Raw genomic sequence first — 22,561 nt, 5'->3', positions numbered from 1 at the left:
CATTATCTGTCTGAAATAAGAATATTCATTTTTGGCTATTAAAAGAGCACTAGCCACCTATGAGCCACCTAATCTAGGCTCTTGCTTTTCAGAACACTAGGATAATTCTTGGATCTGCCAGATATATTAATTAAGAAATACTTTATTAATACCCAGAGAAACTGGGCCATGGTATCAGAACAAAAAGATCATGACATTACTAGAAGTTTGAGGCATCCTGGAAGATGCCTTTTAAATGTTGGCTGTTTCAAATAATGATATACTGTAGTATTCTGGCAGTATTGATGCAGCTTGAAAAATTCTTAATTGCCTCCTTGGGGCTTGAATATCATTCTCAGATTTTGAAGATCAAGAAAAACCAGCACAGGAGAAATTTAATTGAAATTAATAGTCCTTCCTAACTTCCTTCCTTCCTTTCCTCTGTCCTTCCTGTCCTCCCTTTTTCCTTCCTGTTATTGTTCCTGGGCACCCTCTGGTTTTTATTAATTTAATGCTATTTGCCTTAGGATTTGCAAAATGTAGGTTGTTCTGAGTAGTATTGGAAGGAAAAAAGTTCTCCTCTGCACCTTGAGTCAGAGTGATTTCCAGATTATTCTGTTGGAAAAAAATGTGACAATATCTTTGCATAAGATCGAAAGTGGGATAAGCAAGTTCAGGTGTTCCAGTCTCTGCTCTTTGTTTCATTCCTTGAAAGATGTTTCTAATACCTCAGATGAGTGCCTGGATTTTCAGGTTATTTGTTGGTGTGTGCTGGGCCTATCTCTCCAAAATTTTGTTCTGAAACTGGATGTCATTAAGTCTGTAAACTTTGGATTTGATAAATAAGCATTCTTATACAAAGACTTCTGGTAAAAGAATCCAGTGAACTCTAGACTTAGAAGAAAATATTTTAAAGCTTAGGAAATTAATTTTCCTTGCAATAGCTGTAGTTTCTGAAAGCTGTGCTCTCATTGATATGGTATCAAATAGTGTAAGTTATAACCAAATTGAAGGAGGTAGTAAGGCAACTGGGAGCTCACTGGGAATGGCTATCATGTTTATTTCTTGTTGTATTCTGTTAAAATAGAAAGGTTATGTAACAGAAGAATAGCTGTATTTTATCTTAAGGCTGGTATAGGCCTTTCAAAGGATGGAATACTGTGAACCTGTCTATGGCTGAATTTTCAGGAGTGCTCAGATTCTGTTGAAAATACTTAATGTGGTGGATGGAGAAGGGAGGAGGAGGAGGACTATTGTGCTGCCTATTCAAAATGACAAACAGCATGTAACACAGTGTAGTTTTTATGTGTTCTTTGGCAAAAACAACTCATTTTCTTCTGAGAAAGCTTATTCTAAGGAAAAATATAAGATACATTAGAGGCACAGAGATTTTCACTGCATTGTGTGACGGACTGTAAATATACCCAGTTGACATTGTGAAGCATCCTCAAAGTAAGTCCCTGTGTGTTGGGGTGAAAATTCTGCCCACAGGGTTTTAGTTTACAGCCAGCTCTGCAATGTTGCATTTGCTGTGGTCTTGGATGAACAATGCCAAACATGAGCACATATTGCAATAAAGAGTGAACAGAAGGTTATTGTTCTGTATGGTTTTCTTTTCACTTGATGGCATCTGTCTTGTTGCTAATTTTTCATGACGTGGCTGTGATACTGTTTCTGTTTTTTGTTTTCATAACATTAGAATAGGTCTATAACTAACAATGATTGAGGCATTATTAATAAATCCCTGAGTTATTTACTTTGGGAAGTGAAGGCATCTGTTTTCTTTTTACATCATTAAATGCCTGCCTCTGTTTCCTAATGATACTCAATACTAAAGGACACTTATTTTCCTTGTTTCTGTGGTTCTTTCCTTTTTTGTGTGTGTCCTCTGTACCTGGCTGATGTTGGTTTTGGGAGAGCAGTTGATGTGCTGCTGGGAGAGTGCCTGGGCATAGTGTGGCTTGTGCTAAATTTGTCAGTCAGTGCCAGTATTTTGTATAATCTTCCAGCTCTTCTTAAATTAAATCTTTTAATAATCATAAAGCAGATAAATATTTGAGCAGGATTCCAAGTCTCTGCTGCCATCCAAGAACTGTCAGCAGCAATCTTTCTAAAGTAGATTCCAAACTCAGGAGGAGGTCCTTCTGTCACCAGGTGGGAGAGGGGAGAGCAGAAGTGTTTCCTGGACAGCAGCCTGGTTTGCCAGCACACAGAGCTTCAGAAGGGTGGGTGAGCAGTCTCTGGTCACTGCTGTGGGCTGGCAGTCCAGACAGACACCCTGTGCACTCCCCAGTTTGACACTAGTGAAGTGTGTGCACTGGTAGTGTGCAATGCCATCCCACCATGGTAAACACATTTGGAGGTTCTCATACAGGAAGCTGTTCCTGTCTTATAAATTTCTGGCTTGCTTGTGCCAGCCAGCTTTCTTTCCATAATTCTGCTGAACCTCCTCACCCTGTTCCAGTTTTGGTAGGTCCTGAGTGAGCAAGGAAATGGAGCCTTCTGAATCTGACAGAATGAAGCTGAGTGACATTCTGAGGATGCTCCTTCAGGCTGAAATGGCTCACCTTGTATCCTGCAATAAACACAAACTCATGGGTTGTGCACTGAAGTATTAGAGCTATGAAAAATGTGCAAATAACAGTGATCACATGCTGCATCAATTAGACCTTCTGTGCAGTGGGCAATTAGTGTTTCATAAAGAAACCAGAAGATACACAGTCATATGTATTTATCAGAGAGGAGAAGAAAACATCTGCTGGTGTATATTTTGATTAGACCCAAAGGGGAATCTCAGCTTCACTCCTTTTTAATGGTCCAATAGCTAAAATCATTCTTTCTGCCTTACTTAGATGCATTTGGAAATAGCTTCCCACAGTGCCTGAAGTGGTTTAATTACATCTGATATGGTTAGAAGAGGTTTCCAGCTTTGTGTGACAGAGCTTCCTCTAGCTGAGGGGACACGTGCTCGCTGATTACACCTTTGGTTGTCTCCTTTGCCTGGCATGCTCCTGGTGATTTACAGCGTGGCTGTGGCTCAAGAGCTCAGTGGGACAGGTCCCATGGTGTGCTGGATGCACCTTGGCATTGTGCTGGAGTGCAGTGCCAGGCTTGTGTCTCACTGCCTTGTGTCCTGCTTGGTGTGGAACTCTGGGAGAGCTTGCAAAGACAGAGATGTATTACCCTTGTGTTACTGATAGGGACCCTGCACATACAGAAATGTGGCTTTTCCAGGATGAAAACTCCACAGCAAGATTGGGGGAGGAATTCTATTTGCTTTATCTTCCACCCTTCCTTCCCCCAAATATGATTCTCTTTTTAATTTCATTTTATTGCTCTTTCTCAAATCTCAAGTGGGATAGTGAGAACTATGCATTAAAAAAATGAGCCCAGTCAATTTTCTTCACAATATGTTGATGTTGGAAAGAATCTTTTTGTATATATCTGTAAGAAATGGTCCTAGGATCCATATGAAGTCTAGGGTCCCTGCATTTTAGATAGCAGAATTCCTGTAGCTGTCCTTGATAACATTCCCTATGTGGATTCTCATTGCTCAAGTCATATTATGGAGCTGAGCCCCAAAACATCCTCTTGCAGAGAGACTGTTTAAGGCCTTTGCCTCTATCCAGCCACCATCTTAATTATGAAATCTGTTGCATCTAGAAATATTACCCCTTTTTAATTTCAGTTGAAATTAATCAACTGAAGAAATTATTATAGGCATTATGAATGCATAAATCTTTCTTTGTTACAGAACCAGGCAAAACCCCCTCATTATATGAATTGTCAGTGAACGAACTTGAAGTTTGAGTACTTGGGTCTAATTTTATTATACAGGTCCCACAGAAATGAGAATTCTTCCTGAAACTTCCAGAGGTCCCCTGCCTTCTACAAAAGGTGACATTAACATACATGTTTCATGAGAGATAGATAGAAAGACCCAAATATTTTGAATTTAATTTTAGTTGTATGGCATGATCTGCTTCCTGTTCTAGGAAATCAGCAGCCGAGCTGATAATCACATATTTCTGTTCACATTTTACCCTTTTTAACTGAAAATACTTCATAGGAGGGAAGTACCAGGCTTACAGGTGTGTCCAGAGACAAGGCTGTACATGGCACATCAGTCCCCAGTGGAGATCCTTTTGCTGTAGTTGTTGCTAACAGGCATTCTACCAGGTGAAGTGGAATAATTAGAATGGCAACTTCAGCCAGGTATTAAAAAGATATGAAAAGGGTGGTGGAAGCCCTTTCCTGTAATGGTTTGCTATGGATGTCACAGCACCTGAACAGCTCTCTGTTCAATAAAAATGTGTTACATCTTATTCTGCCAGCCTTTGCTTTGCAAGTTAAACACAAGACAGCCTCCTGGCAAGTAGGTTTGTATGTTTTTGCTGTGCCTTTCATAGCCACAAAAGGTGTTGGTAAACTTTTCAGTGCAGTTTGTCAACACAACCTTTCTTTAGCAGTTAATCTCATCTACTTCAGCTGTGATCTGCTTAGTTACGTTTTTAAATGGCACACGGGAGCAAATTAGATTAGGCTTGTTTTCTTTGTTGAAAAATGGAAAGCACAAAATCCAAGACCTGTAATATCTTGAATTACCTCAGGACCTGTTTCTGTCACGCTTAAACAAATCTGCTACAAGGGCATGGCTGCACCAGTGGTAGCTCTCTAAAGCTGTGCTGGTTTAGAAATCAGAAATTGAAGTGCATTTAAACAGATTTGTTTTTTATTTTATGATCAAAACATTTGGGCTGGGAAACAATTTGTACTTTTTCTGAATACATGAAGAGTGACATTTGCTAAATTCTACATTCTGGTTATTCTTTCTATCTTGAAGCTTTTTTATGAAGTTGTAACCACATAGGAAGCAGTACTTGTCACGATACAATTGCATATTGGAGATTCATGTAAGTTCCATACCTTGAATCCACAAGTTGAAGTTCAAAGTGATACTACAATTCATCTTCCTTTAAAAAACAAAGAAGGGAATAACACAAAACCACCCCCAAAAGTACCCAAACCCAGTGATACCCGATTATGCTCAAACATCTGATTTAAGTTTTGAAGAGGAGAATTTGTCTGTTCTATGCAGTGTGTACAGTCAGTAGGTTTTTCCTATGTTATTTCTTATCCCTGTCTTTGTGTGGGTTGATAACATGCCTGAATCTTCTTTCTTAGAGAAAGAAGAAGACAAGGAAAACAGATTTTGTGTTAATTGGTAAGTGAACTGCAGTATCTGTATCTAGCATGAAAGCAGCCATTGGAATTGCAGATTTGGCTATCCATTTTGTTTCTAGGAGCTGACAAATGTACAATTTGCAATCCTATGTAATTATGATCTGATTCTAGAGTGCTGTAATTTCTACCAGTATCTAGAAATATATAATTTGAGCATAAATTTTCAGTAGAGAATGTGCAGGGATTAGTGGCACAACCTTAATGAGAATTACATAGCTTAATTCCTTGGATATGATGCTGGTATTGTGTCCTTTATCTATTTTGAGAGGTCATGTTTAACTGAAAATCTGTAGCAGTACATGAAGAGAAAAGGATACTTGTGGCTTTGTGTGTCAGCTGTCCAGCAGTTACAGAAAATGGTACCCCTTTTGCTTAGCCACTGGCACGTGGTGGAGGAAAAAATGGATGCTAAACTTAAGTAAAAACAGTTTAATAAATAGTAGATTGAATAAATGCTGAAATCGTTTTGATCTAGTTCTTTTGGATATTTTATTACAGTCACAAATGACAGCTGCTTGCCAGATTGAGAAAAACAAATACTTAGAACTGACACAGCTTTTTAAATCTAATTATCTTATGTGTGCTTTATTTCAAAGACAGGGTTACTCTTTTTGCATGTAATATATTTGTGCAAGTCTTAGGAGTTTTCAAAACAACAATAAAAAGCATCTTAGTGTCTTTTTTTGGTTTTTTTTTAATTTTTTTTATTCCTCCTTTGTTACAGTTTGATGGCACTGGTGAATATTTGACAAGCAGTTTAGAAAGCAAAGATAAAAATGAATGATTGTTTTATCAGCCATTTATTCTGGTGTTTAACATTCTGTGTGCTATAAGCTTTTATTGTGCAATTACTTAGCCATTTGAGCAGGTCTATATGGCAATATTTATGTCCAGCATTAATACATTATTTTAGTCCGTTCAGGATCAGAACCCTAAAAATTAGGTGCTGTGCATATATCAGACCCTATTTTCAGTCCGATTCAAATGAAGTGAAAATGATTTTCCAGAGTCTGAAATGCCTTGCCTGGGGGACTGGCTTTGCTCTCGAGCAGTACCACACAGACTATTCATGTGACAGCCTTTTAAAGCCCAGAACAATAACTTGAAAAAGGTAGTTGCAGTTAGAAATATGAATTAGTTGGGTCATGATCATTGGCTCTTAATTTTCAGTAATTTGGTAACTGTGTCAGCTATAAGCTGCATACTGCAGAGGAGATTTTCAAATCTCCAAAGAGAGATCCAAAGGAGATCCAAAGCTTTCCAGGGACATGGGTTCCATGTTCTCTGAAGCTGTGAGTCTGGGTGCTAGCTTGACTCCTCTGCCACAGCCTTTCTCATAAGTCTCATTTCTTGCTGGCACCACACATTTTTGCATGTTGTATACATCTCATGGAGCAAAATTGTGTTTCCTTAAAGGAATTGCTCTATCAGTTAACTGCCCAGCACTGAAAGATTCCAGCATTTGAGTCAAACCAGTTAATGATGATAATTTTAATTTTCCAGACTGTATTTAAACAAAAAAGTAGTACTTTTCCAGTTTTATATATATATATATATATATATATATATATATATATATATATATATACACATACATATATATGTGTGTGTGTGTATATATATATATATATATGTATATGTATATGTATACACACATATCTATGCATATATACTTGAATATGAGGAAATAATATCTCCTCTAGTTCCTGTTGAGACATCAAGCTGGATAGAGCAGATAATGTATCACTTTTCTAAAGTTATCACACTTCTTAATAATGAAATGCTTTTAAAATATTTTTCCATTTACATATCACTGTAGCAAGGCATTTCACTTAGCTTTTTGTAGCACCACACAATGTACTATGAAGTGTTGAGAGAGTAATCCAGAGTAATTATTAGACTAAGTGATAATTTCATTGGAGGCAGTTAAAGAGAATCAGATGAAGATGATTGTCAGATGTAACAAAAATTGTCACAGAGTAGTTAAAAAGAAGTATAGTTGGGATTTTCATAATTCATAATGAAAATGGAAGTAAAAATACTGCAACAACATATACCTGACCTGTTTTATATTTGACTAATTTATTTGAAATACTTCAAGCTGATGTGCTAAGCTAGGTGTATAAACTCAAATCAGTGAGCATAGTTAATGTTTATGAGAAATAAAGGTGATTGAATTTTGTGCAATGTACATATCTTAGTATGCTACAAAAAGAGGTGTGTTGCATAAGAATACTGAGACTGCTACTTGATGTGACACTTCCATGTACTTGTAAATGTAGTGAGCTCATTTTGCTATTAAAAGGGCTATTTTCTTCAATTTGAAACAGAAAAAGTATGCCAGCATATTTGGGTTTTAAAAAAGTGTAGTATGTAAGTATAGGTTGAATGGGACAAGTTAGATTTTTTCCCCAAATGTGTCAAAAGTTCCTTTTCCTATTACAACCTATGACATGTGATTCTGTATAGTACCATCCCATGTTAGGTTTTCCCCTCCTGTTTATTTTCTCTCTGCAGTTATTTTTAGTACAGAAACCAGGCTCCCTTGGCTGGGAGTCGCACACAGATGTGGAGAAAAACATTTAATGTAACAAAAGGAAAGAAAAGCTGAAAAGTGTTCAATAATGTTGGAAGGGACCTTTATAAAGGAAAACAGAGCTAGAAAATTGGCTTTCACTGTACACAAACAAGGTGGGTTCACAGCTGCAGCAAACTCTGATTGTGTTGTAAAGTTTTTCTGCTGCTTCTTAGGTCTTGAGAATAGATTCCATTTACCACACTTGGTTGCACACAGAAGCACAGGAAAGGGATTAGCTTAGTTTTGAAATGGAGAACAATGCTCTTCAGCTTGTTTACTCACAGGATCATCTTCACTCAAGGAACTGATAAATTGGAAGGTTAAATATATAACTTGTTTTGAAATTATCTTTGAATGCCATAGACATCACCAGGATTGAATACTTATGTCTCACTAAAGGGGAGGAAAATCACCATGCCAGCCTTATTATTACTATGGTTTTCTAAGATTTATTAAAATCTGAGCAAGAGTCTATTTCTGTGCAGACACTGTGTATGCACACTGTGAAAATAATCCTTTGTCTTCAGGAGTTTATAATTAAAAATCCCAGCCTGGAGGGATATATACATATGCATCTTTTTATGCAATGTGAAATTAGTGGCAACATTCTCATGAGATTGAATTCATGGTTTTGGGGATTCAGGGCCCAGGAATGAAGATCAGGCTGTATGGAATACTTCATCTGCATAGAGTGCTGTTAGAAGTAATGACTTAGTTTTCATTGTAGGGAACAAAATAGAGGCCAAATGGTGTTTGCTGATTTTGACAACCATCAACATCTTGCCAGTCTTGAAATCCATATCCATGCACTTAGGCACCAGGATCTGACTAACTCATTTTCCTCTGAAAATGCTGTCCAGGATTGTCAGTATTTGCTACTAGTGTAGATGGTAATACAGAGAAAGAACTCAAACCAAAATGAAAAATTTGCTTTCCTCAGTTCCAGCAAAAGAGTACTAGGTTGGATTATAAAGATAGTATGTGTGGGGGGGAAAAGTGACAAAATATTTTGTTTCACGGTTAGTATTTATCATGAAATGACATGTCTTCCCTTAGAAACTGTATTCCATGGAAACTGTAAAACCACCTGTAAAAAGGATAAGGGAGCTTAGCTCTTTCAATTCACTAGCGTCTATCAGAGTTACAATTCTGACTGTGTTTTTGTTCAGTTTTGATTGTTAGAACAGCAAAGGTAAACTAGGTAATCTCTTTCACCTTCACGTTTTCAATAAATGGATAGCTTAATTTTACTGTTGCTTTAAAAACCCAGTAAAAACAACTCCATCTTTTTCCTAAACACAGGCAGTGGGATCCGATAATACTTTGCTGCATTAGTGAATTACCTCAAGTATAATCCATTTCAGCAGCAGCATGTTTGATCTACATATTCATGCCTGTGTTTGCACTCCCTCCTGCTGCAGGGAGAAGCCTCACTGAACACCTGCAGCAGTGACCCTATCGTTGGCATCACTGTTCTGTTTGTTAAACACTTCACCATTAGGCTATTATTTTAAAGGCCAGCATTGTTTCTAGGGTAATTACTGTACTGTGAGGCTTCATTCTTGCTTCACAAAGCTGTTTCCAATAGGAGTTAAGACTAGTTTGTTACTCTCATTCTACAGGTGTCTTGGAAGGTTGGGCTGTTTGATGTACAATAGGCTCAGTAGCTGCCAAGTGGACAGAGCCATGTTTCATAGAACAGGTATAGGACAGGGAGGGAAGGGGGCCAGAAGTTATCTTGTGCAGGTTTTCTCTTCATTACAGTGGCTCACAGTGTTTTCCACATCAAAGCAGAGGTCTGTTCTGAGTGACACCTTTTACCTGGTCAGCAGTAATGGAATGGGAGAATCATTGTGGTCCAGGCAGAGAGCTCTTGCTCTGCCGTGTATGTATGTGAAACTTCAGTCTCCTTATCCAGACAATACTTTTCTCTAGTTTCTGCTTGTTTAATTTACTGTTTGTTGTGGTTGGGAGCTTTGTACATTAAGGGGTTTGGTTTGTTTGTGCACATATTTTACTGTTTTAACAGCTGAGATTGGCTGGGTTTTGGTACTGAGAGAGAAACCTGGCTGCTCGGGCTGGATCTTTCCAGTGCTGGCAGCGATGTGTTTTCGATAAAGGCACTTCCTGAAAGTCATGTCATTTGTCATCTGGATCCATCTGCATTGCAGGTAGTGTATCTCCAGGTCACAGTGGGTTGGGTTTTTTTCCTTCACAAATTGCTCCTGTTCAGGTACTTCTCGTCAAACTGCTTTAAATACAATTTTAGCATAGATCACCCAAAGGCTATTGTGTTTTACTGCTCCATCATTCATGTTTATTAAATTCACCTGTCTCTTTTGGGACTTAGATTCCTTCTCTTATGTTTTGTTCAGAATTTGTGTGTGTTGAGGGAGGGTGAGAAATAACCCAGCTCTTCCAGTAGGTGATGTTTTCATTACCTGCATTTTTTCTGCCATATGCTGTCTTGTTAAGTTCTGTGTAATTGCAGAGAATGAGTCTGTACAAATATTAGTTCAACTGATCTTTCCAGGGCAGTAGTGGCAGCCCTGTTGTTCATTTATTTAAAACATGCAATGTGCTGTAGGGAATAGTTTTGCTTTTCATCTCACTAGATCTTTTCTGGCTGCTTATCATCCTCACTGAAAGCTGTCAGCCTAGGCATTTCAGATCCTAAACTGTAGTTTCTTTTTTTCTGTGACTACAGTTTTGTTCTGATTTTACTCAAAGCTGGATCTCATTACTTCAAAGCATATCTGAAGTATCTGCAGAGCTCCTGTTTTTCTCTTCAGCACTGAAAGTCTCTTGGGTTATTTGCTCAAGAATGGTCAGTGTTTGTTTTAATATATCCTGTAATACATCTGCATCTAGCAATTGTAATACAATGCGTCTAACAATGTATTTTACCTGACTCACATGGGTTTTTCAAAAACTTAGTCTAAGTAGAACATTTAGAAGATTTGATTTCCACAATTGCTGTTGGTTTCATATACCCCTAAGGCTGTAACAATTGGAGATCTATTTTGATGAACTGTTCTAATTAAAACAGACCAAAATGCTGTTATGGAATCATAAAATGGTTTGGGTCAGAAGGGACCTTAAAGTTCATCTCATTCCAGCTTCCCTGCCTTTGGTAGGGACACTTTCCACTAGACCAGGTTGCCCAAAGCTCCATTCAGCCTGGCCTTGAGCTCTGCCAGGGATGGGCCATGTACAGCTTCTCTGGGCAATGTCTGCCAGTGCCCCACCACCCAAACAGTAAAAATGTTTTTCTTAATACCCAATCCAAATTGACTCTCTCTCAGTTTGAAGCCATTCCCCCTTGTCCTGATCTACATGCCCTTGCAAAATGTCCCTCTCCATTGTTCTTGTAGCTCCCTTCAGGCTCTGGAATGCCACAAGAAGGTCTCCCCTGAACCTGCTCCAGGCTGAACAACTCCAACTCTCTCTGCCTTTCCTTACAGGAGGAGAGTGCTTCATTTCTCTGATCCTCTTTCTGGCCTTCATCTGGACTTGCTGCCATGGGTCCATATGCTTCTTGTGTTGTGGGTCCCAGACCTGGACACAGGTGGGGTCTCAGGAGTACTGAATAGAGTGGGAGAATCCCTTCCCCCACCCTGCTGCCCACGCTGCTTTTGATGCAGCCCAGGACATGTTTGGCTTTCTGGGATGAGAGCTCACATGGCTGGGTCCTGTTGAGCTTCCTGTCAACCATCACCCCCAAATCCTTCCTTCAGGGCTTCTCAATCCCTTCTCCTCACAGCGTGTGCTTGTGCCCTGACCCACCTGCAGGACCTTGCACTTGGCCTTATTTAGCCTTCATGAGGTTCACACAGCCTCACCTCTCCTTGGGATGGCATCCTTTCCCTCCAGTGTGTCACCACACCACACAGCTTGGTGTTGTTGGTGTCCTTGATCCCACTGTCCATGTCAGGAACAGCTGCTCGAGTCCCAGTACTGACCCTGGGAATGCCACTCCAGGCTGGTCTCCACTTGGACACCGAACCATTGACTGTGACACTTTGAGTGTGACCATCAAGCCAGTTCCTCATCCATGAGGGCTCCATCTGTTAAATCCATGCCACTGTGGTTTAGAGATGTGGATGTTGTGCAAGACTGTGTCAAACGCTTTGTACAAGTTCAGGTAGATGACATCTGTGTCTCTTCCCTCATCCACCAGTGCTGTAGCCCTGTCACAGCAGGCCACCAGATATTTCAGGCATGATCTGCCCTAACTGTTGCCATGTCTGCTGTCACCAACCATCTCCTCATTTTCCATGTGCCTGAGTTCAATAGGAAATTCCCTGGACTGCCACATCTCCTCTATTATGATGAGTGGTGGCTTAGCTACTCCTTCTGACAGTTCCCTCAGACCTGCAGAGACATCTCATCAGGTGCCATGGACCCCTGCACCTCCAGGTGCCTGAGATGGTCTCAAACCTGGCTTTCTCCTATAGAGAGCAGTTCTTCATTCTCCTGGTCCCTGCATTTCCCTTCTGCACTCAGGCTGTGTGCCTGGAGCTCTTGCTAGTGAAGTCTGAGTCAAAGAAAGTCACTGAGTACCTCAGCCCTCTCCATGTCCCAGGTAACCAGGTCTCCCACTTCCCTCTGGAGAGGGCACATGTTTTCCCTGATCTTCCTTTACTCAGTAATGTACTTACAGAAGCTTGTGTGGCTGTCCTTGACATCTCTGGCCAGATTTGATTCTATCAGGGCTTTAGCTTTCCCAACCTGATCTCTGGCAATTGTGTGGCCATGCTGAGGATTTGGCTGGAGTTAATCTTAACAATTATCTACATGGAATTAAGAAAAAAAAATGTTGTTACATTTGCTCTCAGTTAATCTGCAGAACTGTTGCCAGACATAATGAGTGTCATAAATCTTAATGTACAAAGGACATTTAGATAAACCTTACTGGAGCAAATAGTACCAACAACCTTTCAGGAAGGTCTCATTAATTTGCTGATTTTTAAACTAGTTTGCCATCCAGGATTTGAGAAGAAAATAATGTGTTTGGTTCTGTAATTATTTGTGCAACTGCAAATGCAGTCTGCTATCAACCATCTGCCCTGCAGGCATTACTTTCAGTGCCATTTGGATCATCAGCGCAGTGTCTGATCCTCTGCATCTTCTGTTGTGTGGCTGGCTTGGTGCTGATACTTCTCATACAAATATATGTTTCATGTTTCTGTCTTTTTTCCTTATCCTTTTCCTTTATTATTTTCAGTCTTTTTAAGGGTCTTCTGCACAGGCAGAAGATGTGATGCTGTACTCCTGGACTGGCACGCTTTTATTTATTATGTGAGAGTCACAGTGAAATACTTTATTCCTCTGAAGCTTTGCCTAAAGAAATGCAATTTCCATTTCTGCAGGAGTTCCTAGTGTCAGTGCTTTCCTGGTCAGTTCAGTGGTGACTGAGAGGTGGCCTGTAAGGGTAGGTGGTTGTCCTCTCTGCCCTCTGAACATGGCATGGGAGAAATCCAAGTGCTGTTGTTGCTGATCTTTGCAGTAGAAGGGCAAACTAATATTCAGTGTCCTTGGGTTGCTCCTCAATATCCAGACTTCTGCTGGCTTAGGTGGCCCAGCAAAGCAGTCACTCATTTTACTGTAAAGAGAGGACTGCAGGTTTTATTCTAAATCAGATGACTGAGCAGCTGCTTTAGGGTCAGAAATCCTTGATGATTTCTAGCACGAGGAGAGCTTTTTCAGAGTGCTTTATCTCATTTATAAGTCTTTGATTAGCCTGTGTGCCTGATACAATAATGTTCTCCCAAGTGGCTTCTGGTATGCTCAGTTTGTGGGGACTTGCAGGTGTGGGGATTTGCAGGTGTTGGCATTTCTGCTGACTTCACTGCTTAGGAGTTGGTTGAATTTCACTTGTTGGAAGAACCTAAATGTGTGCCATTCCCCCAGAGCACTTCAGCCTGCAGGTCCCTAACCCCATTTATGGGCTTTACAGTAGCATTTCATCAGTGCTGGGGGAAAGCTCATTCTTAAGGACTTAACAGTAACATTATTGAGAGCAGTTGGGCTTTATGGAACTGCAGAGACTTTATAGAGATTAAGAGGAGTGTAATTGGGTGAATATGACAGATGGTATCCTGTAAAGTGCTATCTCTTTACAGGAATTTTATTTCCTGTGTTTTTGGAGACTGTAATGTTCAAATGGCACATTACACCCATTCTTGTTCTTTTGAGTCTGTTGTGCTCTTGAGGATCCCATAACCTGTTTGTCTTGACACAGCAACACAGCAGCTTTCTTCACAGCACGAGTGCATGGAAAAGATCTGAGTGATCTTGAAGATTAGTCTGATATGGTGTATTTTTTTTTTCTTTCTATCTGGTTTGATCATCCATTGTTTTTGAATTGCAATTCATAATATGGCAGAAAAAAATCAAGATGAAAACACCCCCTCTAATTTTCCATTTGCTTCTGGTTCAGTGTTCTAAATGGGAGAAACAATTTCTTATCCAATTCTTCATCCTTTGTAATGTGAACTGTTTGTTTCAGGAATCTTCTCTGCCTATGTATATTCATTTTTGCTTGTGCAAAGGTCCCTGATTTCACAGAGTTTTTGGGTGCTGCTGTTAGTAATACATTATAAAGCAACAAAAAGAGAAAACACAAGGGTGACACTTCTTAAACAGTGTGTTAAAGTTTAGTGGTAGTATGAGTAGTTAAAGTTTAGTGGTAGTATCCCAGTATGAGTCTGCTTGTTTGACCAGCTGTACATTCTGGTGCTGGACTGCAGAGATGTGCTAGGTGAGATTTTGGACCTTTGTCCTGGTAAAAAAGTTATTTTCATGGAAAATGTTCCTTATTAAAGAAGTGTCAGGAAGGAACAAAAGCATTGCCTTGTTCATCAGGCAGAAGCAATAGAACTGCTTTACTGTGGCAGACTTTTTCTTTAAAAAAACCTCTTGAATAAAATCAGTGACTACATGCATCTTGGACATTCTAATTAGAAACATTTCTTCTTAATTGTTTTTTCTTGCAATGGCTTCATGAAATACAAGCAGTTTGCATTTTCAAAGAGCAAAGGCGAAGTACTTGCTGTGAAAAGTGTTATTTGAATTAAGTCTTCTCAGATTTTACTTTAACTGAAGCACCCTATGTGGAATTACAGCAAAAATGTAGCAAGATACTGACTTAGAGAATCTTCTGCCTTCATCTCAGCAGTAAAGTGTGGAGCTTTCTGTAATCATGAAGTTCCATCCTTAAAACCTGATTGGTCTTAGGTTTCTCGCTAAATGTTTTTTAAGGAACAGGGATTATTAAAAGCTTAGAATACTAAAATTCTTTCACATGTTTTCATCTTTGTTATGACATGCAGTACTTTAGTAAGCTTGGCTTACTATAAATTGAATTCAATGTTGGAGCTGTTTCTGCAAAATAGATTTTGTGTCTTAAAAGAGTGGTATGAAAAAATAATGCTTTGACTAAAATGTGATTTTACTTTTAATGTTTTTTCCCTTTAAAAAACAGGAGCTGAGATGTTTGATTCAAATCATGTAATTGAAATCTGAAAATGATGCTATGTAAAGACAATACTTAAATCTCTCTGGGCCTTGGTCCAGGCAATTGATAGGAAGCAACTGATAGGAATCTTTACAATAGGTAGCTGTAGGCTTGTCTTCTTAAACCCAGCACTAGTAACTTCTAAATGGGTGGACTGTTCAAGTTCTGTATAGAAGGATGTTTTTTTCCTGTGTCTGCTAGGAAATATATCCAAGCTCTGACCTGTCAGCTGAATTTGGACTAGACTATTACTGCAGAGCTGAAAGGCTGTTTACAATATTATGTGTAGTGTAAAATTGCTTTTTGTTTTAAGTGGGTCAGAGCCATAGCTAAGATGCCAGCCAGATGCATGATCCTTGATCTAGTAGGAGTAAAAATTAATCTTACTGGATCTTCAGGATACTTCACTGTGCTGAGCAAATTGATAATATGTATGCATACTCTTCAATAATTCAATTTTGATGAATTATAAAGTTATATTTCTCTATTAAATCTGACTGAGTTTCATGCTGCTCCTGGGATTTTCTAGCATCTCATCAAATGTGTAGGCAGAATTGTTCTAACAGCCTCTCTCTCTCTCTCTCTCAGATTATTTCCTTCCATCTTCCGGTCACAGTTTTTCTGCTATAGTGGGCCTTTAGTTTCTGACCATCCCAGTTATTTGGACCAGAGTGCAGCAAAAAGCCTGGCCAGGACAGGCTGGGTCCTCACACGTGCACAAGCCTTCCAGAGGGATGAGCAATTGATTCCTGCTCTTTTGAAAGACCAGGAAGGGCAATGGCTGTGCTTCTGCTCACACACTTTTGTGTTTTCCAAAGAAATAGAAGGCAGAAATCCAGAGCTGGATTTCAGCTCTTGTACCCTGGAGCATCCGAAAGAATGCCAAGTGCTGTGGTGAGATGATCTGCTAAATCTTTCTGCAAGGACTCACTGAAGTGTGAGAAAAAGGGTCAGTGGCACTTACACACTTCATCTCAGAGTCCTCTGCAGATGTTTTTCAAGGGAGCAAGAGCGAGGGCCTGATGGAATTGCTATGGAAACAGAGCTTATATTATTTATTTATTTACTTACTTATTTATGCATGCATATGTTTAAACCCTGACTTCCCTTAATGGCATATCTTGGAAGTCACCCAGTTTCAGGAGACTTTGTTCATTGGAAATTGGGGAATGTGAAATGCTGGCTGCTGGTCAGCAACTCCAAGGTCCAGCAGTTCTGCAGGGAACACTGACAAAGTGCAGTCTGAAACTGGAGTGCTCTGTTGTTGTAGCAGAATATATAGGCTAAACTGAACCCCTTTTGTATTTGGAGTTGCATAAGTGTTATTAGACATAAAGAAAGGACAGCACTGCAGCTTTCCAGTGATACTGGAACTGAGTAACTGTTAAAATAGATAGAGTTGGTGGTAATAATGCCTTTTTAAACATTAGCCTGTGAAGAATTCAGAAGAGTGGGGGGGGCAAGGCATTCTCATACCAGTCCAGCATCCTAGAGGGAGAGGGGGTTGTTGAAGCAACCATATTCTACTGAATCTTGGTGTTGGTGATGAAAGCTGGAATTCAATTTTATTTGTTGAATGTTAAATGCAAGGCTTGATATTAATGCATGCCTAAAAAAGGTTGTGGAAAACTACTCAGAACTTTATGAAATATGAAGTAGGATAAGGAAGGAGCTGGAAGCTCCAAATGACATTGTCATCTGCTTTTCAAGGTGTGCTGCTCTCGGTCTCAGCTTTGATTGCATATTTTCAGAAGCTTAAAAAAAAAAAGTCTTGCAGTAAGAAGGGCAGTGTGGAGAGGTGTTTTAGCATTGCAACATCCATAGTTTTTGGATGGAGTTTTATATTTTTTTGGCAGTCCTCTGGTGTATCTGATAGCTGCTTTGCATTCCTGGAATGCTGAATGCAAATCACACCATTCTCTGACTGGGGTTTGCTGTTTGGTGTTATTTAAACTGCCATGTTTCTCATGCTACAGCTGGGCATTAAGAGACCTACAGGAGCTCTGCCTGAACCTGATTTTGCCTTGTTGTGGCTTCCCATGCAGGCACAGGACATTTTCCTGCCCCTTTGTTCCGTGCAGTGTGTCATGCCAGGACATGGATGCTGGGATGGTGTGTGCATTGCTGCCTCTGCAGTTCTTGGGGTCTCTGTTAGTATCATTGCATGGTTTTGGCTTTTTTTCAGGCATTGTCTGAAATGAGGAGGATTTGTTCAGGCCATTGAGCCTGAAACCTTACACTTGGGCATCTTTTACTCAATTGTTTGGCTGAAAATCTCCATTAGGGTAGTTCTACTTTCTGGCAGTGCAGCTAATGCTGCTGCAGCTCTAGTGAAACACTCTTCTGCAAGCCTGACATTGTATACCATGGAGGAATGTGTATCTTCCTTTCATAACTTCTGTAATTTATAAAATGAAGTATGCTTGGTGTAAAGCAGAACATTTTTATGACTGTGAGGGTTTTTTTTTTCTTTAATCTTTTTTGTGGAGTATGGGTAATGCATTACTTCTACAAGAGATGGTAATTTCATACCTGAGGTACTTGAACAGCAGTTTCAATCTGTGGAACATCAGCCTTTTGTAGCATAAAACCTAAGAAAAATTGTAAAAGGCTGATTCCACCAGAAATGCTTAATTATAGGTCTTTGATGATGCTGGCATTGGAAAGGGGGCATTCTGCATGCCTTTATTAGCTGTTCTGTCTAACTCTACTACAGTGTTACTGTCTCCTAAAGACTGGGAATTCGTACATGAGATTCACATTTTTATGCAATTTCCATTGCAATACTGTTGGTTTGTATGTAGGTCAGAATCCAGGTTTGTTTGTCCTGGATCTTTTTTTTTGCTCTTTTTGATTGTTAAGAGTGATGTAAGAGACGGGGCTAACATTTTATAAAAGTATTGTAGGAGAAAATTAATTTTCCTTGTAAGAGGCTATTGTTTTTGTTCTGTAACACTATTTTCCCTGTAGATGACCTATTACTGTTTAAAATATTCAGTTATCTATGTTCAATGTTTAACTTTAGTGTTCATACAATAGAGACCTTTGTTCTCCAGAAAAATAAAGCCTGGTCAGTAGTTTGCTAAAGTACTTTGTAAAAATAGCTTTTTGATTTCAATGCCAGTCTTTTAATATCTAATTAATGAAAATGATTGAATGCACGGGAGCATTCAATGCTCCCAACAAGCAACAATTAGCAGAGAGAAATATGGCACTGAGCAATGCTGTTCATCTTGCCTGCCTTTTAATGTTGAAGTGTGTGGCACTAAGTGTGACTTCTCATGAATAAATATCCAGGAATATTCAGGAATACATTATGGTTTTCAGTGGGCAAAAGATTAGGTGGTTGATTTTTCTACCATAATTTTAAATACTACTGAGTTGCTAAGCAGTTCACTTACACTCCTCTCTTTTTCTAGGCTTTATATGCAGTTTTTCAATTTCAGTGCTCTATGCATTGATGTTTTGCATTAGAAGAGAGTGGAAAAGAAACCAAGCTGTACACAGTGAATTTTGAATTTCTTTGTGAGCTGCCTGATTATATATTTTTGTTGAAGTTTGTGTGAGCCAGAGTTTTGCAATTTTTTGTGGACTGCATTTAAATCCTCTGAAGCCAAGTTTTTTCAGTTAGGGCAGGCACACTTATTTTGTACGGATAACTCCTGTGAGAGTTTCCTTCACTGGGTGCTGTTAGGTGTTGTTTTTGAGTGATAAATTTGTTCCAGTTATGTTCTCTTTGTCTTTGCAGTGTTCTGGATGATGAGGGGAGCAGCCTGCGTCAGCAGAAGCTTGACAGACAGGTAAGATTTTGGAGGAGGACCTTGCTCCCTAAAGTCTGAATCCTGGAGTAATAAAACCACTGATAATTGATAGAAAATTGCATCCTCTCATTGGGGGATGCAGAAGAGAGATCTGTGGAGGCTGGAGTTAACTCACAAGTCTAACTTCCATTAGAATTAGTCTTCTGACTGTGGTTTGAGTGATTCCCACTGCCTTGGACTTGTTTTAAGCTGTTGTACAATGTATTTGTTACCCCACTGATGGAGCAGTCACACCAGCCAACAGAGGTTAACCACAAAGTTTTTATTCAGTGGCCTTAGCTCTTGTGGCTGTATCCTAGTGGCACTGTGTGCTATGTTGCCTATTTTCTGACTGCATTCCTACATGACTTGTACAATGGAGTCAGAACATGAAATCTGAGGGAATTGTGTCATCAAGTTTTAATGGGAGTTGAGGTTTCTGCTTTTACTTTTTCTGTGGTACCCCTCAAAAAACTTTGTCATTTTTATAGTTAAACCTCTTGAGTTTAATTTTATTCTTTTCTGTTGCCACTATTTCATCAGCTTGCATGTCTAACAGCATCTCATTTTCAAATTCAAGTACTATTTATGCCATAATCCTGTGCTTAATTCTGATTATGGGGAAGTCATGTTGAGGTGTTAACACAACTTAGGGAGCTGAAAGAGTTCCCTCTCCATTTTTATTCCTCAGTTTTATTGCATCTCCTTCCTAGAAGCTAAAACATCACTGTAGAAGCAAGGAAAAGGTAAGGTAATAGATAAATAAAATTAGCAGTTCTCTAAGGTTGTGGAAGAGGGCTCAAATAAGGTCCCTATGGGGCCACTGGATGCCAAAGGTTTTGGTTTTCACCAGGTCTAGCTGAAAAATTTAAGTGTTTAATTAAAGTTCTTCTATTATAGCTGTTAAATTAGGCTTGTGTCCAGTATTATCACTCGATTCTAGTTTGCAATTACCTGCTTTTAATTTACAGAAACTGAAATTGGCATCTCTGCCTCACGCCCTTGCTTACCCTCCCATTGCTTCACAGCCAGTATTCTCACACTGTTGTTTTCCCAAGGGTTATTTCCAAGCAAGCTCTGACAGCTGGTGGGCTGCTCAGAAAGATGTATTTTAATTATTTGCTGTTTTCAGCAGAAGGTGTTTCAGCAGTGGGCTGGTTGTGGTTTTTTGGAAAGGTTTCCTGTAACCCGACGTCCCAGTCTCCCGCTGCCAACTGTGTAGAGCTGGGGAAGGGGTAAAGCTGGCCATTGTTTCCATGGTAGGTTGCTGCTGTTTGGAGTGCAGGAACAGATGCTTTTCTCTGTCTTTTCCCCAGAGAGCACTGCTGGAACAGAAGCAGAAGAAGAAGCGCCAGGAGCCACTGATGGTTCAGTCCAACGTGGACAGCCGGGCAAGGGCGCGCAGGACGAAGCATTCGGAGGAGCAGGCGCCGCTGGTTGAATCCTATCTCAACAGCAACAGCAGCACCATATATCATGGTACAGAATGCCACCTCCTGCAGCTGTATTTGCTGAGAGTCCTGGTGTGCTGCTCATTTTATGCTCAGGAGAACAAAAGCTCTTGTTTTGCTTGTTTTTGTAAATCATTGATATCCTTCACTTGGGATAAAGCCATCAGAATTTGCAATTATAGCCTAATGGCAGGGAGCAAGGTACCCACTGCCATTTCAGTGCTGAACTGGGAAAGAAAGCTTGTCCCTTCTGCCATGGCTGTTTAAGTGTCTTCAGCCTTGGTTCCTGCTAAGTAAAGCTGATGGATTCCACTCTGAATGTTCTTCTGTGTGAAATTTTGCTTAAACCTGACAGAGGTAATGATAAGTGTGAAACCTATTAACCAGGTTCAGCTAGGGCTGAATATAGTAATTTCAAAGATTCTGTGTTTCTCCAAAGTCCATTAAAACAGGTAGAGAAGAACATTTCAAACTTGTACAATGTCTCCTTTTCTCATTAAAGATTACAGGATCCAGTAGGGATAGAGTCAATTCATGTGTCACACCCACAGGGGAAAAAAATTATAATGCCATCTCTTTTCAGAGACCTTTACAATCAGAAATAAATCCTGAGGAAACCAGGCATTATTTAGTTCTGTCCTCATATTTCTCATGCTTTTTGGCCCTCTAAAGATGGTATGGCATACTTTCCCTCAGGATTTCTTAAGGGGCAGCTTGGGTAATCCTTGTCCAAAATTTGGCTCCTGTAGATATCATTCCAGGTTGGTACCACCTCCAAGATCTATAGAGAGCAGTAATTTTCCAGTTTTCTTGTTTTGCATTTCATTAAGTTGAATGTAATTCATAAGGCACTCATAAGCTTCAATAGCAAAAGGCTTCCTTCCCTGACTATTGATGAGTTTGTGGGACAGCAGCTGAATCAATATCTACTGATATTGATTGGGAATGCAGTTGGCAGCTTTCTGGTTGGGAATGGTGCTAGGTGGCAGAGTACTTAGGTTTTGGGGTTTACACATTAAATCTTAAGAAGCCTTTGGTTTTGGGGTTTACACATTAAATCTTAAGATGCCTTTGGTTTTGGGGTTTACACATTAAATCTTAAGATGCCTTTGTAAATCTAACTCTGTTACAAAAAACCAAAACCAACCAGTATCCTACTCCTTTACAAACAAAAACTTAACACAGCATTCAGTTCAAATTTCTGTCAGTTTTACTCCACATGCTGGACTTTTTGCCTCCCTGTTGTTTTGTTTTCACTTGGGGGTCTTATTTTTCCATAAGAACAAGGTGAGTGTTTAGTATACAATAACAAACTCTGCTCTGAGAAGTGCAGGTTTCAGAGTCTTTCCTCGTGGTTAGCAATTGGTGGAAATTTTTAGCTGATTACAGCTACAGAATTTACTGTTAGAATCTGGAAATTGCATTGTTTAAATGTTGAGGTTTTGGTAATAATGGGCCTTTTTAATCTTGTTTCTGCAAGCAAATAGGATACCATAAGTGGTTTCAGATGGAGAATTATTTTTTCAACTTAGCACTATTTTAATTATTTTTTCTAATAAATATTAAAAACATTAGTAATATTTCTCTTTACTGCCTGTTTCTCAGTGTCTGGAATGTTTAAAGATTAAACTGAATTTCTTTTCAGTCTAAACCAAAATATTTGATTTAGCACAAGCATTTAGTGTGTTTATTTTTTAATCACAAAAAATAGACATTTTCTCTTTTTCCTCTTAGACTCAAGAATTTATCAAAGGTACAGAGCTATTCTGAGAAATAATATAGCAGAGAGTTCTGTTTACTAAGCCCCTTCTATTGCCAGTTGATCAAGGTTTTAATTTTCACAAATCTGAGAAAAAGACATTATCATCACATAATTGATAACAAATTTCATATATGTACTAACTGAGCTAAATTGTACACCAATTTGCACCAGAGTGGATTTTCTCAGTATAAATGAGATTAGCTGTGCTCTTAAGGTAAAAGTGACCCT

The 22,561-nt window shown here is 39.3% G+C and overlaps 1 protein-coding gene across 4 annotated transcripts in view; it reads left to right on the top strand.

The window, feature by feature from the left end:
- TUB (TUB bipartite transcription factor) overlaps positions 1 to 22,561 on the top strand; it is a 138,384-nt gene that overhangs the window by 78,569 nt on the left and 37,254 nt on the right. For all 4 annotated transcript variants that reach the window (XM_018907908.3, XM_018907906.3, XM_050975375.1 and 1 more), the window contains exons 2-3: positions 19,069 to 19,120; positions 20,437 to 20,599. In XM_018907908.3, the coding sequence (XP_018763453.1) occupies positions 19,069 to 19,120; positions 20,437 to 20,599 (215 nt within the window). The remainder of the gene's footprint in view (positions 1 to 19,068; positions 19,121 to 20,436; positions 20,600 to 22,561) is intronic.

The sequence above is a fragment of the Serinus canaria genome, chromosome 5, assembly GCF_022539315.1.
Source record: "Serinus canaria isolate serCan28SL12 chromosome 5, serCan2020, whole genome shotgun sequence".
Taxonomy (NCBI): domain Eukaryota; kingdom Metazoa; phylum Chordata; class Aves; order Passeriformes; family Fringillidae; genus Serinus; species Serinus canaria.
This window is presented reverse-complemented; position numbering and strand designations above follow the sequence as displayed.